Source organism: Danio aesculapii, chromosome 5, assembly GCF_903798145.1.
Source record: "Danio aesculapii chromosome 5, fDanAes4.1, whole genome shotgun sequence".
In the NCBI taxonomy this organism is placed as follows: Eukaryota; Metazoa; Chordata; class Actinopteri; order Cypriniformes; family Danionidae; genus Danio; species Danio aesculapii.
Genome location: NC_079439.1, coordinates 64,140,148 through 64,157,087, shown reverse-complemented (window position 1 = coordinate 64,157,087; position 16,940 = coordinate 64,140,148). Strand labels below are relative to the sequence as shown.

General features: G+C 41.6%; 1 protein-coding gene across 1 annotated transcript in view; it reads left to right on the top strand.

Annotated features, from left to right (window-relative positions):
• Positions 1 to 4,070: 4,070 nt before the first annotated feature.
• The window catches only part of tecta (tectorin alpha), a 56,319-nt gene continuing 43,449 nt past the window's right edge, over positions 4,071 to 16,940 (top strand). The window contains exons 1-11 of the mRNA XM_056457164.1: positions 4,071 to 4,101; positions 5,396 to 5,535; positions 7,470 to 7,784; positions 7,953 to 8,090; positions 8,207 to 8,372; positions 8,510 to 8,742; positions 9,529 to 9,708; positions 9,864 to 10,434; positions 12,124 to 12,737; positions 13,056 to 13,626; positions 15,330 to 15,979. Of these exons, the coding sequence (XP_056313139.1) occupies positions 4,071 to 4,101; positions 5,396 to 5,535; positions 7,470 to 7,784; positions 7,953 to 8,090; positions 8,207 to 8,372; positions 8,510 to 8,742; positions 9,529 to 9,708; positions 9,864 to 10,434; positions 12,124 to 12,737; positions 13,056 to 13,626; positions 15,330 to 15,979 (3,609 nt within the window). The remainder of the gene's footprint in view (positions 4,102 to 5,395; positions 5,536 to 7,469; positions 7,785 to 7,952; positions 8,091 to 8,206; positions 8,373 to 8,509; positions 8,743 to 9,528; positions 9,709 to 9,863; positions 10,435 to 12,123; positions 12,738 to 13,055; positions 13,627 to 15,329; positions 15,980 to 16,940) is intronic.

The following is a 16,940-nucleotide window of genomic DNA, read 5'->3' as shown; positions in this document are numbered from 1 at the left end:
AGCCAGGGTTCACTGGTGGATCGGCAACACTGAGAGTTGTGCCAATCTAAGGGGAAGAGGGACAAGGGGTTACCAGGGCATGAAAGCAGGGGTGGGCGACAAAGGCAAGGTCACACTGGGAGCTGCTGAGGGATTTGGTGTGTTTTGGATAGGTGGGGGTTTTAAGAAAGTTTTTTTTAATCACCTCACTCTGTAGCTAGAGCAAAAAGAACTGGCTGGGCAGCTGGTAGCCTGATCTACCCTGTGCACCATGGAGCAAGGAAAGCTGAAGGACGCTCATTGTGTGGCCAGGAGGGGGAGATGTTTTCTGAGAAGGTTTGAGTTACCTTGAGGGGGCTTGACATTGTTGAGAAAAGGAAAGAAAATGAGGGCAAAGCAACTGCTTGGCGTTGGATGTAGTTAGGGGGTTTGGATGAAAATTAGGATATTGGATGACCTAGCAAGGTTCTTGTCCAGGACCTTTTCCAACTTACAGGGTCAGGCCTTGGTAGACCTACCAGCAAGCAACTGTAGTGTTCGTGCTCTCCTCTATGCTTGAGTCCTTTCCCACGGAAATGGTTCGATGACTCCAAAGGCCCCTGTTGTACCCACTGACATTATGGTAATTCGGTCAGCCTGATTCTGATCTGCCAGGTTTGGTTGGCAGGTGGTTGATGGGGCTGACAGTTTGCGATTACATTTTATCAGACACTTGACTCCACTGCCCAGACAGGGCAGTTAACACTTATTACCAAGCTCATAGCCATCTCTTCTTCTTGGTGGGACTAAAACTGCTTGTAAGGATGCAGGATCATCTCATCTGATTTGACCTATTCCAACATTCCTGTTTGTGGGACAACATGAATTACAATAAGGGACAATTAAAAAAAAAGACAAGACACAGAATGATAAAACCCCATTAGTACGCTCATTACAACTGCAAAAGCAGATGATGGTGAGAAGATAGTGATTGCTGTCTCCTTGTCCTTACTCACTCTTTCTTTCTTCTGTATCTGGTCATTTCAGCACAAGATGATTCAACTGCCCAACAGTCAGTCTGGGACCACATTGCACTCTTTGTCAAATTTTCTGTGTCCTGTTGTGCACTAGTTTGGTTAAGAGTATGGACTGCATTTACACAACAAAGCAACAAGGTGTAAAAGAACCCTCCGCTGGGACCCCCACATTGGTCACAGGGAATCTGGGGTCTGCGTCCATCCAGTCGGCTTTCACACATCCTGCCCCCCTCTGGTATCTAGTTACGTCCACTGTCCTCCTAGAAACAATGCTGAGTCTGACTCAGATCTCACTCCCATCTCCTTCCCAGACCCTATCACCGTGGATGCACCAATGATTTCCCTCCTTATTGTTGTTATCTCGCCACTGCATCTATGGAAATGAGTCCCATTTGGAGACTAACCCAGGCTTGAGTGAGCTGTTGCAAATGAGGCTGTCCTTAATTGGTGCAGGGAGCCCAGTAAGACAGGAGGGGGAGCACTGATTTGCTCACACACGCGCACACATAGAATGTCCAAGCTGATTCATGTTAATGTTGTAACCTAACCTCTTCTCCTTTTTTTCAATCAAATAAAGCAATGTTTTTCTGCCGTGTTTCCTATTGTAAATAAATGCCCCTAGAGTGGGATGGAGAGCCCCTAAAGAGTTGCATTGGACTGTGCACTAGCTATAAAGAGAGGGCTGCTATCTAGGGAATAGGTTTTGGTCCAAAGGACTGACATTTTCTTCAGAAATCCTCTTTGTGCTTTCGGCTCTGGTTTCAATATTTCCCTTAAGTTTCTTACTAAACGACACCCTTCACTGGTCCATAGCTCTACCCCCCTTCTGTCATCCACCCTCACTTTACCATTCTGCTCCTGTTTTCTCTTTAACTCTCTCTCTCTCTCTCTCTCTCTCGAAAGTCTCAACCCCTCTCCATCCACACTCCCTCTCCTATCCTCCCCCCTCCCCAAAAACTGATCTCAGATTAACTTTAACACTATCCCTGGCGCAAAAGGTAGCGCCTGCCTCTGATGCGTCTCCCTCCGGCAGAACCGTACAGGAAACCCACACACTCACTCCTCCTCTGTCCTCTCATTCTGGGATCACTTTCTCCAGACTTTTGCTCTTTGAAATCAAGCGTACCCTGAGGCACAGATTAGGCCGTGTTTGCCATTCTTGTCCTTGGCGGTTGTCCGGTGGAACTGGACCAGCAAAGAGCTCTGTGTGAGTGGAGGATTTAGGAGGGTTTTTCTGGGCAGTATCCCCCTCCCTTTTCTGCATCCAAGAGCAGAGCCCCTCCGCTCTTGAGACTGCGTTGATGGTACCCACTTGGATGTGACTTTGAGGCTGATGCACAGGTGACGTGCTTAACTTCCGTCCTCTGAAGGCAGGTGAGTGCTGATTTCTTGCTCCAGGTTTTGAACTTTAGATCTTGTGTTTTGTTTTATTCTCTTAAGACAAATTCGCTGTCTTTTGCTCCTTGTCAGTGATGCTCTGGTGCTCTTTTATACCTGCCTTCTCTATTTTGGTAACACAAATTGTGCAAGAAAATGTAAAAGGCCGGTTTCAACTGCCAGTTGGTAACTAAGTAATTTTGATAGCATCTATCATTGGTATTAATGCCAGTCGTCAGACAGACAGCTTGGTTGAGATCGGTTTCTGAGAGGTTAGCCAAATGAACTCTGCCAGTCTATGTAATGTGATGTGGAGAGCAATGGATTTGCCTGTTGGCATCTCACACGGCATCTCATGGTTCACTTGGGAATCTCATCAAATGCCAGTTTTGTCTGTGCTGTGGTTTCATGACAGAGGATGTTATACAGGACATTGTCAAAAGACATAGGCTTTCCTATGGAGACTAGATTTAGGTTATGTTGGAAGGTCGATTTTATATCCTATTTGGCAATGGAAAAAATGGTATTTTAAAAGAGAGCTTGAATTAATATTAGCTTTATTTAATGATATCGTGTTTCAATGTTTTAATTAGTTTTTCCCCTTGTATATACTGTAGTCAACATTTGAAGTGGATCAAATATGTTTTTCAAAATTGTCCTAAAACAATAAGGGGTGTTGTTCAGTAGATTTAGGACAATTTTAATGAACGTTTTGAACCACTTCAAATGCTGACTACTGTATTTTCTCAAATATCAAGAAAATATATTTTTTTTTTTTGTGGTTTTTGTTTTATTTGAATAATTTTAAAAACATTTTAGATTTACTCTTGATTTATATTGTTTTTAAAAAGTATAACAATTTCAGGTGTTAAATTATTTGTCTTACAGCTGAACACAATGTAATTCGGTACCTTTTTGAAAACTATATTCTAAGGCAAAGCAATGTCCTCAAAGATCTATCTAATTTAGTTTCTAACATTGTAGGACGTATTAAATTAATGGGACTTACATATCAAACTGTGTTGATTAATAGACATTGTGAGATTTTGTTTGGCTTATAGTGGGAAATTAGATATCATTGTTCCAGTGATACTACAAAGAATTGACATAATTCCTGACACAAATTGCATTAAGCCTAATTAAACAAAATCATATATATTAATTTAATATATCAGCAAAAGTTGCATACTGAATAATCAATCAGACAGACACCAAACCTACAGCAGTATTTTCCATTGGGGGTTGCATTTAAATATTCAGCAGTTTATTTTAAGGCAAATCTTCCCTTAAGACTCATTTAGAGTGGGATACCATTTGGATGTATACATTTAAATTGGTGCTACTTACTATTGCCTGCTCTATCTGCTTTGTTATCCCCTTTCTAAGTTATATTTTGGTCTACCTAAAATAATTAATCTCATGAAACAAAGTAGCTCCAACTGAAATTCCTCCGCCATCAGAATAATTTAATTTCCTTATAATTCCCTTCACCTGATATACTTGATTTGCTAGAGGATGTCCATTTATTTTGGCGCACTGAGGCTGGGTGAATCTAAAGGGAGTGAAACCCAAACTTCAGCCCCTCAGGGTAGCCGTAAAGACCCTGGCAACTCAAGCCTGCTAAATTAAACCCATTAGCCTCACTGTTCACAGCCCTTTCTCTGATGCCAACAAGTCATAGCACATAAACACTTGGTAATGGACCCTTCAGACGATGGAGAGGAGCAAGGCAAGTTCTCCCAGCTGCGGGCTCATTGGCACTGTGCAGGCCTGGAACTGCATCACCATAGCCCCACTCACACGGTAGTGCTGGAGAATGTGATCCCAACACATTGTTCCCGATCACATAATAGAAGCTTTTCAGCCCATGGTGAACAAGCCCACCATGGAGAGGGAGAAAGAGCCAGAATGCCCCCATGGGAGACCTGGGAGACTGCTCTTTAAACCAAGGAAGATTGGAGACAAATGTATCTTGGCCTACTTGTTTATTTATATAAATATCCGACTTTCATCTTAAAATAACTAATGAAAGGTGATCGCGTACCAGATGAGAAGTGCAGTGATATAGGTATAGCGAAATTGGAATAATCAGACATTAAACTTTCACTCCATTATGCAGTGACTCCATAAATCTCATGTGTTCTGAACTGTGGCTCCTGGTCAACTATCACTCAAACTCAACATTATATGTTATAATATATTGTGCTATCCTAATACCGGATACTGCATTGTGTTTCATTTGAGAAAAATAAATGAAATGAATTCATGTTATAACATTTCAGGACAAATATACTGTATATTTAATGAAAAACGATTTAGGTGGCACAACAGAGTCATAAGGGTCCCATAGAAAGATGCCAACTGGCACCACTGGTGTGCACTACACCCATTGAAAACAATGTGTTCAAATTTTAAAGATATGACACTGTTCTCATCTGATGTGGAACCCCCTTAAGGGCGGTAGCACTACAGTCTACAGCCTGCATTGCTTATATTTTATTCTATGAGTATTTAAAGTCAATTATGCGCATAAATGTTTTCGTAGGTGTTTAGGATGGTCAGAACAGGCACTTTAGTCTCTCTGCTCCAGCTCTTCAGCACCCTCGTTCCCAGCGGAGGTAAGGGATGTCTTTCACTACTCTCTATGAACACTCTCAAGAGCATTGATAGTGACCAACAGACAAAAAAAGAGTCAAGAAACTAAATAAAGAGACAATCAATTAAGTAATTATGCTGTAAAAGACTAAAAGGTCAAGGCCTAAAACCTTTTCTAAGTCAGTATAAGTGACATCTTCAGCATGAAAAGAATGTTTAGATGTCAGGACGCCCATAGTAGTCAACATCTGAAGTTCATTCATTAAAGTAGTCCTAAAACTATTGAACAGCACCCATACTTGTCCTAGGACCATTTTGAAACCACTTCAAATGTTGACTACTGTACATCTCACAACCTATGACACTTTACTGAAGTTATTTACTGTAAATCTGCTTTTCACTATATCTTTGTCTTTTCCTCTGCGTAGCTTTTTCTCAGGATACCCTTTACCCCTTTGGACCAGCTCACAGGGATTTAGAAACCCCTAAGATGGACGATGGCAGTTCACCAGAGATCCCACTACTAATTCCATTTATATTCTTCAATGTGCCCTATAGGTCTCTTTACGTAAGTGTTCAAAATAAGAATGAAAACTGTGAGAAAAATCGACGGAAATCTTATTAAAACATTGTAGACTTTCAATTCAGGAACTTAGGGTGCATCTCAATCAGCTCCCTTGTTCAGAACTCAGTGCACTGATCAGGGAGTCAGCCATTTTAAGTGCTGTCTCAACTGTAAAATTCTTCCAGTGAAAAATTAATTTCCTAAATGCACTGTGAATTTCAGGGCCTATCAATGCTATCTATACTCCCTTAATGGAAGCTCGGAGGCAAATCATCAAACATAACGACTGAGGAGGGATATTTTTCTAAAAAGAAATTGCTTTTTATTTATGATTAACATGAACATAGCCAGACAGGTTAAAAACAATCTAGCAAACATTTATAATTGTTTAATGTTATGTAGAAATGTTGCTGATATGTCAAACAATCACATTATTAAACTATAATGTAGTTTTTAAAACTTTGTCAAATGAATTTATGAAAAATATTAGTTCTAATGTTGGTTATAAATTTCAGTTTCAATTCAATCACTCAACTGAATGGGTTGTTATCAGTGGTTATCAGCCCATAAAAATGAGAAGGGGCTAGTAGGCAACTGCTAGTACTGTAGGAGGTTATCATCAATCCATATGGTGCCTGCTCGAGCTATTTGGATCAGATGTTATTACAGACAGTTATTATGCATTCATATGGAAGAACAATGGTTTTGCTCATTCCCCAATAAGGGTTGTGTTCAGGAGTAGAATTTGGGGGCGCACCTCCTTTTTAAAATGGTAACTTTTACAATTTTGATTTGGGGTTTTTCTCATTCCTCAATGACAGTTGGGTTTAGGGGTAGAATTTGGGGGCACATCTTCTTTTTAAAATGGTAACTTTTACAATTTTGATCTTTCTCATTCCCCAAAGGTGGTTGGGTTAATGGGTAGAATCTGAGGGCACGCCTCATTTTTAACATTGTAACTTATACATTTTTGACCGAGAATCTTTCTCATTCCCCAATGATGGTTGGGTTTAGGGGTAAAATTTGGGGGCATGCCTCCTTTTTAAAATTGTTCGTAATACATTTTGGATCTGGGGTCTTTCTTATTCCCCAATGATGGTTGGGTTTATATGTAGAATTTGGTGGTATGTCTCCTTTATAAAATTGTACGTAATACATTTTTGATCTGGGGTCTTTATCCTTTCCCAATGATGGTTGGGTTTATGGGTAGAATATGGGGGCATGCCTCCTTTTTAAGATTGTACATAATACATTTTTGATCTGGGGTCTTTCTTGTTCCCCAGTTAGGGTTAGGTTAAGGGGTAGAATTTGGGGGCATGCCTCATTTTTAAAATTGAAACTTTAACATTTTCAATCTGTCATCTTTCTCATTCCCCAAAGATGGTTGGGTTTAAGGTGCCATTTGGGCGGATACCTCCTCTATAAAATCGTAAATTTTAATTTGACTGAAATCATATAGGGCTGCACGGTGGTGCAGTGGGTAGCACATTTGCCTCACAGCAAGAAGGTTGCTGGTTCCAGCCTCGATTGGGTCAGTTGGCGTTTCTGTGTGGAGATTGCTTGTTCTTCCTATGTTCACGTGGGTTTCCTCCAGGTGCTCCGGTTTCCCCCCCAAAAACATGTGGTATAGGCGAGTTGGGTAGGCTAAATTGTCCATAATGTATGTGTGTGAATGATTGCGTATGGATGCAGCTGGAAGGGCATCTGCTGCGTAAAAACATATGCTGGATAAGTTGGCAGTTCATTCCACTGTGGCGACCCCTGATTACTAAAGGGACAAAGCCAAAAAGAAACTGAATGAATGAATGAAATCATATAAATTCTACTCTTCCCAGTACCCAAATTCATGTACACTACCTACTGATCCATGATCTCTGGAGCTAGGGAGCTGATTGAGTTGCACCCTTAGGTAATCCCACAGTCTGTTAAGCAATCAGCGTGTGACAATCTTTTTTCCCCAACAGGTCAACAACAATGGCGTAATCTCCTTCAACATTCAGGTGAGTCAGTTCACTCCAGAGGCTTTCCCCCTCAGTGACAGCCGTTCTTTCATTGCTCCTTTATGGGCTGATGTGCATAATGGCATACGTGGAGATGTGTACTACCGTGAGAGCACAGACACAGAGATCCTGGAGAGGGCCACTCAGGACGTCAGAAAATACTTCAAGAATATGGTATCCTTCACTGCCACCTGGGTCTTCATTACCACCTGGAATCAAGTCACCTTTTACGGGGGCAGCCAGACAACACCAGTGAGAAAAAAAGAGATATATTCTTCTGTTTTAGGGTTCATACAGATGCTGTAATTTCTTGAAAATGCTTGAATTTTAATCTAGATATGCAAAGGATTTTGAATAAAGTGCTTATACATGCACAGATTACCCCCCCAAAGACCGATCTTTAATGTTTTTTTTCTTCAGGTAAATACATTTCAGGCAGTTCTGATCTCAGATGGCCATGCTTATTTTTCAATGTTTAACTATGGAGAGATTCACTGGAGCACCGGCACAGCAAGTGGAGGGGACCCTCTTACAGGCCTGGGGGGAACTACAGCACAGGTAATCTGAAAAATCAGACTTTTCTTTTGGATCTTTGTGTAAGGTACATTTCCACCCTGTAAAATCACACAACATCATGAGATTACATCTTTCTCTCCTATAACTGCACTTTCTAGGCAGGGTTCAATGGTGGGGATGTCAGCCATTTCTTCAACCTTCCAGGCTCTCGTTCAAACGAAGTGGTCAACATTGAACAGACCACTAATGTCAATGTTCCTGGAAGGTGGTTCTTCCGCATTGATGCTGACCAAATAGACCCAGCAAATGGCTGCAGCTACATTGGTACAAACTGCATATATTAATAGTTTGAGAGAATTATATTATGACTTTTTATATACATCTACTCATAAAATGTTTAATGTTTTTACCTCATATCTCCATTTCCCTCAATGTGTCTGTGATATTCTTAAATGTTTTAGGCCGATTTTACAGACGTGGAGAGATTTTCTGGCTGTCAGACCAGTGTACTCAACGATGTAGGTGTCTTGATCTGGATAATGAGGTCATCTGCCACGAAACACCATGTGGTCAGTTGGAGACCTGTGAACAGGTGGAGGGGGCTTACTACTGTCAGCCTACACGCACCAGCACCTGTGTGGTGTTTGGAGACCCTCACTACCACACCTTTGATGGGTTTCTCTATCACTTTCAGGTGAGTTATAGAATTAATCGTCATTCAAATTTTCCTGATTTCGGCCTGGTGTCGGGACGCAATCGTTGCTTCCCGTGTAGTGTCTCATAGTGTACGACAAGCAATGCTTTTTATATGGGAAAATGAAAGCAAAAGGACTGCTTCCATGAAATGAAAGTAAGCTTTGTGATATTATATTATATTAACGGTATGTGTATGTCATCTCTGCCATGACAGAATTAAAAGATAAATTATTGGTTATCAATAGCCGAGGCACTTCTGCAGCCTAGTGAGTGAGTAATTACCATGTAAACTAACAAATCAGACAATCACAGAGCCATTTATAAGTTATGCGGCGTCTTGGTGACTGAATGTGTGTCTTAGTCTTCATGCGATGCAACGTGTAGTCTTACCTATTTAGTACTCATGACACGTCAAGATTTCATCTAATTGTATAATCTTCTTCCTTCACAACCGACATTAAAGATCATCTAAACTGGACGTTAGTAGAGTCCCATTTTAATTAACTGGAATAAATGTTAAGATATCTTTAAATATCTTTAAATATCTTTAAACTTTACACTTCACATTGAATCTCAGTTCTGTGAGAATACAATATGTATATACAGATGTTTTATTATGCAAAGGAAACCAGGTTCAAATCCTGTCCTATTTTTAGATGGACAAAATTGCAACTAAACTTGGCAGATTACAATGCATGAAGTGCATCTGGTATTAAAATAACTTCAGCTATGCAAGGATCAATCATTTATCAATACCATGCAATCTCCTTGATCTCTTATCCAGGGTACTTGCTCATACCTGTTGGCTCGCCCATGCTGGGAAATGCCTGGTTTGCCCTTTTTCAGTGTGGAGGCCAAGAACGAGAACCGTGGTGTGCCCACGGTGTCCTGGCTGCGGGACGTGACAGTAGAGGTGTACAATCACCGTGTTACACTACCCAAAGGAACTCTGGGAACTGTGCAGGTCGGCTCTCTTCATGTTTTAAAATCCGAAGCTACTCCTCCCACTAAACTGTGCAATCAGTATGAATAGCAGCTTAGAAGATTCAATTGTTTCTACAGGAGACAGGCGATATAACCTTTCTCAATGTCTTTCACTTTGTGTTTCTGTTGTTCCAGGTGGATGGCCTGATAAAGACTCTCCCTGTTCAACTTCAGCTAGGCGCTGTCAAGGTATACCAATCTGGCGTTGCTGTCGCTTTGGAAACAGACTTTGGTCTCTTGGTGACCTATGACGGATTGCACTACGCCTCCATCTCCCTCCCCAGCTCTTATTTCAACAACACTTGCGGCCTATGTGGTAACTACAACGATGACCCTGCCGATGACCCCGTGTTGCCAGATGGCTCTCTGGCAGAGAGCGTAGTGGAACTGGGTGGTAGCTGGCGAGCTGAGGACACAGATTTTCGTTGTACAGATGGCTGTGCCCAGAACTGTAGCATGTGTGAACCGGCAGCTGAAGCATTTTATTTTCGATCAGACTACTGTGGGCTGATCAATAAGACTGATGGGCCATTCAGAGACTGCAGGGCTGTGGTAGACCCAACAGCATTTGTGTACAGCTGTGTTTATGATATGTGCAGCAATCGTGATAACATCACCACCCTGTGCCAAGCTATCCAGGCATATGCCCTTGCATGCCAGGCTCTGGGAGTAACCATACGGCCCTGGAGATCACGCTCGTTCTGTGGTGAGTGATATCAGGTGTGACCTTAATTTAACATCAGTAGAGAGGGCTTTTAGAAGGGTTAAACTAAGAGTGCATCTCAACTGGCTCTCTTGTTCAGTAGTCAAGTGCCATCTCAATCACAAAACTTTTCCAGTAAATGAAACGTCTGTGCACTGAAAAATCCCACAGTACACTGTGAAAATCAGGGAGCATCAATGCACACTATGGCTGCATCCGAAACATGACCTACCCGTGTCAGTTACGATGCTTCACTCCCATTCATGAATTCTCTCTTGTGGCATGGGATAGCATAGCATCCATTGCATGCGTATATAGTATGCAATTTTAACAAACCATATAGCAGGGGTCACCAATCCTGTTTTTGGAGAGCTACCTTCCTGCAGATTTCAGTTGCAACCCTGACCAAACACACCTGTCTGTAATGATCAAGTGCTGCTTCAGGTCTTATTAATTGGTCCAGGTGTGATTGATCTGGGTTGGGGCTAAATTCTGCAGGAAGTTAGCACCCCAGGAACAGGGTTGGTGACACCTGCTATACAGTATCCAAGTATGCAATTTTTAACATACTATAAAACAGGGGTTAACAATCCTGTTCTTAGAGAGCTACCTTCCTGCAGATTTCAGTTGCAACCCTGACCAAACACACCTGTCTGTAATGATCAAGTGCTGCTTCAGGTCTTATTAATTGGTCCAGGTGTGATTGATCTGGGTTGGGGCTAAATTCTGCAGGAAGTTAGCACCCCAGGAACAGGGTTGGTGACACCTGCTATATAGTATCCAAGTATGCAATTTTTAAAATACTATAAAGCAGGGGTCGCCAATCCTGTTCTTAGAGAGCTACCTTCCTGCAGATTTCAGTTGCAACCCTGACCAAACACACCTGTCAGTAATGATCAAGTGCTGCTTCAGGGTCCTATTTATTGGTTTAGGTATGTTTGATCAGGGTTGGATCTGAATTCTGCAGGAAGGTAGCCCTCCGGAAACAGCGTTGGTGACTGCTGCTATATAGTATGCGAGTATGCAACTTTTATCAAACCATATAGCAGGGGTCACCAATCCTTTTCCTGGAGAGCTGCCTTCCTGCAGATTTCATTTGCAACCCTGACCAAACACACCTGTCTGTAATGATCAAGTGCTGCTTCGGATCCTATTAATTGCTTGACGTGTGTTTGATCAGGGTTGGATCTGAATTCTGCCGGAAGGTAGTCCTCCAGAAACAGGCTTGGTAACCCCTGCTATATAGTATGCAAGTATGAAATTTCGGACACAGCATATGTTTCCTTAAGGGAAGTCCACAAAATATAATTTTCTCTGGTCACACTCAGTGTTCCAATGTGTGTTGAACCAAGCTAATCACTGTCCTTACTAGGGCCCAGATTTGTGTGCATGGCCTAATGATCCATAACCTCAGGAACTACACTTAAAAAATAAAAAATACTTATTTAAAATGAGCTGAGACAACACATCTCTTCAGATTTTTTGGGACAACTTAATTGTTTTTTGTTCAATCCACTTAAATTTGTTAGGTTAACTTAATCTGTGTTGGGACAGCCTGAATGAATTGTGTGGAACCCTGCATTTTTTTAAAGTGTAGGGAGCTGATTGAGACGCACTTAAGTATTTATTATGTCTTTTCTGTGCTCTCTTTTCCACTGAACTTCCATTTTTCCATTTGCTACTGACTCTTAGCACTGACATGCCCTGAGAACAGCCACTATCAAGTCTGCACAAGTGCATGTCCTGCCTCCTGCTCTGACTTAACATCTCATCTCTATTGTACTCATCCATGTACCGAGGGCTGCCAGTGTGACCAGGGTTTTGTGCTGAGTGGCAGCCGATGTGTCCGTCGCTATGAGTGCGGGTGTGAACGTGACGGCCTGTATTATGCCCTAAATGAGACCTTCTGGGCAGGGGAAGGGGGTGAGGTGGGTGAAGACTGCTCCCAGCGTTGTGTATGTGGCCCGGAGGGTGAAGTAAAATGCTTCAATGACTCTTGTGGCGAAGGCGAGGTATGTGCAGCAGAAGTTGGGTTGCTCGGGTGTTACCCTCGTCGTGAGGCAATATGCTCATTGTCCCAATCACAAATACTGGCCACATTTGATGGGTCTACGATGCCGTTTCCTGATGAGAGCTCATTCTACCTGGTCAAAACTTTGGGACGCTTGCCTGCAAATGTAACATCAGTGGAGGTGAAGATTGGAAGGAAGTTGGTGAATAAAGGCCCTACGTGGTTACGGCCAGTGGTGGTTAGGGTTGGACATTTGGAAGCACAGATAGGCGGCTCAGATTTCGACTTGATCAAGGTTTGTGGTTACTTTCATAACTTCTAATTTGAAGAAGAAAAAACTGTTTCCAGGCTTGTGAATAACAACTGACTATAGAAATTTAATTATTCCTACAATTACTCCTTAAAGGGATAGTTTACCCAAAAATAAACATTTACTCACAATTTAATCACCCTCAAGTGGTTTTAAACCTTCACAAGTTTCTTTCTTCTCAAGAAGTTTATGGAGTGTAAATGATTTCCTGGTGAACTATCTCTTTAATACACTCAATTTATTGCTCAAAACAAGAAATGTGATTGTATGATTTGTCCTGATGATGTCATACCCCTCTTCTAGGTCAATGGTGAACCAGCAATTGTTCCTTACGTCCATCCAGTGGAGCCTCTCATGATCTACCGATCCTCTGGTAATACCACAGTGATTGAGTGGAGTGGTTTGGTCCGCACCCGATACTCACGTCAAGGCCTACTAAACATCACTCTCTCCACTCTCTTTTACAACACCACCTGTGGTCTGTGTGGCTTTTTCAATGGAGATCCAATCGATGACCTCCGGCTACCCAGTGGAAGGCAGGCCGATTCAGCAGACCAGTTTATTGAAAGCTGGAGAGCTATTGCAGATGATTTGACATGCAATGGAGATTGTGAGGACTTGTATCGTATGTGTACAGATTTACGACAATATCAGAGCCCATGGCTGTGTGGGAACATCAACGACCCAGGAAACAGCTCATTCCTGGCTTGCCACACAGCGGTTAATCCATCTCCTTTCTTCAGGAACTGCCTCTACAACATGTGTGTAAGGGAGGGAAACCGTTCTGCCCTGTGTAACTCCCTGCAGGCTTATGCATCCGCTTGTCAGGATGCTCAGATCAACCTGGGAACATGGAGAAGTGCTACCAACTGCCGTATGAATTTTGATTGATTCTTTCTCATTTAGGGATGGGCGATATTGCATTGTATTGTTTGAAATATACCATTAAAGATTCTGCCCATGATAAACAAACTTACTTATTGTAATAGTAACGTTAAAAAACCTATAATTAATGTTTTGCATGTTTAGGCCTGTTTACAAAAAGAGATTTACTGGGATACTTTCACTCTAAATTCATAATTACCAGTAAAAGCTCTCCCCACAATAAAAAAAAGTGACTTATTGTAATAATTACGATGAAAACCTATGACGAATAACGATCAAAATCATTGGTCTGTGCAATAAGTTATTACTTACAGTTGTATGTGTGTCATAGTTTTGCAGGTTTGAACCGGTTTACAAAATGGAGATTTACTTGCATATTTTTATTTTACTCCATAACACCAGTTGCAATAATCGTTTTTGTGACTAGACATGGTTTAATATCACAGAATGAATACGAAATCATAATATTTTATAGTATATAAAGGCTAGGTTGATTGGCATAGCATTATAAATATACCTAATGCGTATAAAATTCCCAGGAGGGCTTAAAGGACCCAAATAATCAATATATAAAATCGTTTGTTTATTTTCTTCATGTTTTATCCATTTATATCATCTTTATCCTTTTTGTAGGGATGGCTGACACAAAACTGAAGTTTCGACACGGTCTCGAGATCCAGAACTGCAGATGTTTCAAAACACTGTTAAGAAACGTTTCAAAACACATAGGTCATGTGACTAAAGTAACTACATTCCGAATCTGCCATTGATTGACAGGGTCATAAACAAAACCACAATCTCCTGTAACCTAGTGGACTGTGCTGTGAGTGACCTGGGATCGAATCCCAGCTTGTAAAGCATTCAGAAATTGTGACTTAATATCTTATATTAATGTACATTTTTTTCTGACCAAAACAATAGATATTTATTCCCAAAGAGTCAATTTGGATATCAGCAGGGCTGACGCGTTCATAGAGGCAACCTATGCGGCCGCAGAGCCCCACCCCAACCATGCTCTTAACTTTCATGCCTGACATCACCACCCCACTCCTCCGGTTTTTACATTTCGTCTGTGACACCCCCCACCCTCTCCCCCGGTGTTCACTTTCGCATGCAACCCAACAACCCCCTCTCCTCGTTCTTCACTTTCGTACACGGCAAAACCACCCCATAACCTTATAATAGCTCACCCTAGCTGACATAGTTTCTTCAGTAACATATATGTGTTAATGAAAAGGAAATGACATTTCAATGGATGCAGTTTAATGAAAGGAGGTTTCAAACTCAAAGTTCTTCATGTGTATTTTACACAATCCTGAAAAGCTTGACCAGCTGCTCCAGTGTGGTTAAATCTGGTTCTGTAGGACAGTGGCCATCCACGAGCAGGGTTGAATATACTTTATTTTGGTAAAATATAGAAATTAAAAAGCAAATCCTTTTCTCTAGGTGGTTTATTCCGCTGTGGCGACCCCTGATAAATTAGGAACCGAAGGAAAATGAATGAATGAATGTATGAATGGACACATATGAAGCCTCATCAATTATATAAATAATATAATTTGCGCTATAAATACCAGAAAATATTCTGATATCATTTTAGGTCCATATCACCCATCCCTACTCTCTTTACCATTTAAGATACCGTCCATGCATGTCACATAACTATTTTGTTGTTTTTCTTTCCTCCTTCAGCTCTACCCTGCCCAGAAAACAGTCACTTTGATGAGTGTACATCTGCATGCCCTCTCACCTGTTCTAATCTGGATGAACCAGAGGAGCCATGCCCTCTACCCTGCTCAGAGGGCTGTCAGTGTGAGGAGGGTTTTGCCCTTCGCGACGGCATCTGTGTGGCACGCAGTGACTGTGGCTGCTTTTACCTTGGTCGCCAACTGGCCACCAATGAGACATTCTGGACGGACTGGGAATGCCAGGAGCGCTGTTTCTGTAACGGCACTGACAACAGTGTCTACTGCACCTTCTCGCCCTGTCACCCAGAGGAGTACTGCCAGGAGAATGAAGGCCTCTTTTTCTGTCAGCCCAGGACTGAGGCCATGTGTGCTGTTGCTGGATATGCACACTTTTTGCCATTTGGAGGTGTGCCGTTTGACCTTCAGAGCAGCTGTACTCTTCGTCTTGCCACTACTGACTGTGGAGAAGGAGATGAGGATAGCTTTGGAGGACTAGACAGTGCTGAGACAGTTCTGGGAGGACTGCCCAACTTCCAGTTATCAGTTCGGAATGAAGAAAGAGACACTGGCCAGGCTATATGGGTGCGAGGATTTGTTCTGGAGGTCTACGGATATGAAATTGAGGTGTCACGAAGCTTTAAACATACAGTCACGGTAAGAATGTATCAATGATGACTAATGTAAATTATAAGTGTTTGTTCTAATGGCACGTTTCTACTGAGTGGTACAGTACGGTACTGTACGGGTCGATTTGGATCACCTTTATCAAAGTAAAGCCGTGTGGGTTGTTCACGTATCATATGAGAAGCACTTCTCACAAAATAGATGCTTTATAAACATTAATACTTCTGTGTAAATGTTAATTACTAACCTTTCTATGAACATGATTTGATTATAACTGCAGATCAGTGATAGGGCGAAATAGCCTACTGCAACATCTGCAATTATATAAAATAAATGCAACATTTATGAACACATACAGACTCTCACAGTCTCCGATATGTTACTAATTACAGAAAACCTACACACAACATACATTTAGTCCTTATTTGGGTTCAAAAACAACACGCAACATATAGCTCACAGTCAGTGCAAACCTCTCATCTAGATCTTTAATCTTCACCAGCACATGTAGCCTCTGTTAGAGAGTAATTCCGTCATTGTGTTCATAATAGTCCAAAAGGTGATGATAATAGTTAAACATGGCAGTTTGTTCATGTTTTAGGTTGCTGAAAGGATCGTTTGCTCCTTTGTTTTTTCCGGCTTCTCCTTTGTTTTTCCGCACGTCATACTCGCGTTTGTCCGTTTCTGAAAGGATCGTATGTAAGAAGCACTTTAATCATCAGGCGCACGTTATTATAATCAGCTCGAAAAGTTTGTTATTTCAAATATAGACGTGCGGTGAGTGCAAACGAGCTCTCTGGAGAAAATGAAAGCGTGAGCGCTTTTAGACGGGCCCATAAAACAACAACAGGACACAACAGCTTTTGTTCTTCTTGGCTTTGTGGCTGTTCATCAAGTAGACAACAAGGGTTGTCTGAGCTCAACCATGGCTTGTTATTATATTTATATATTACTTCGGTGTAATGTCTCAGCTGTGTTTTTAAAAATGGTG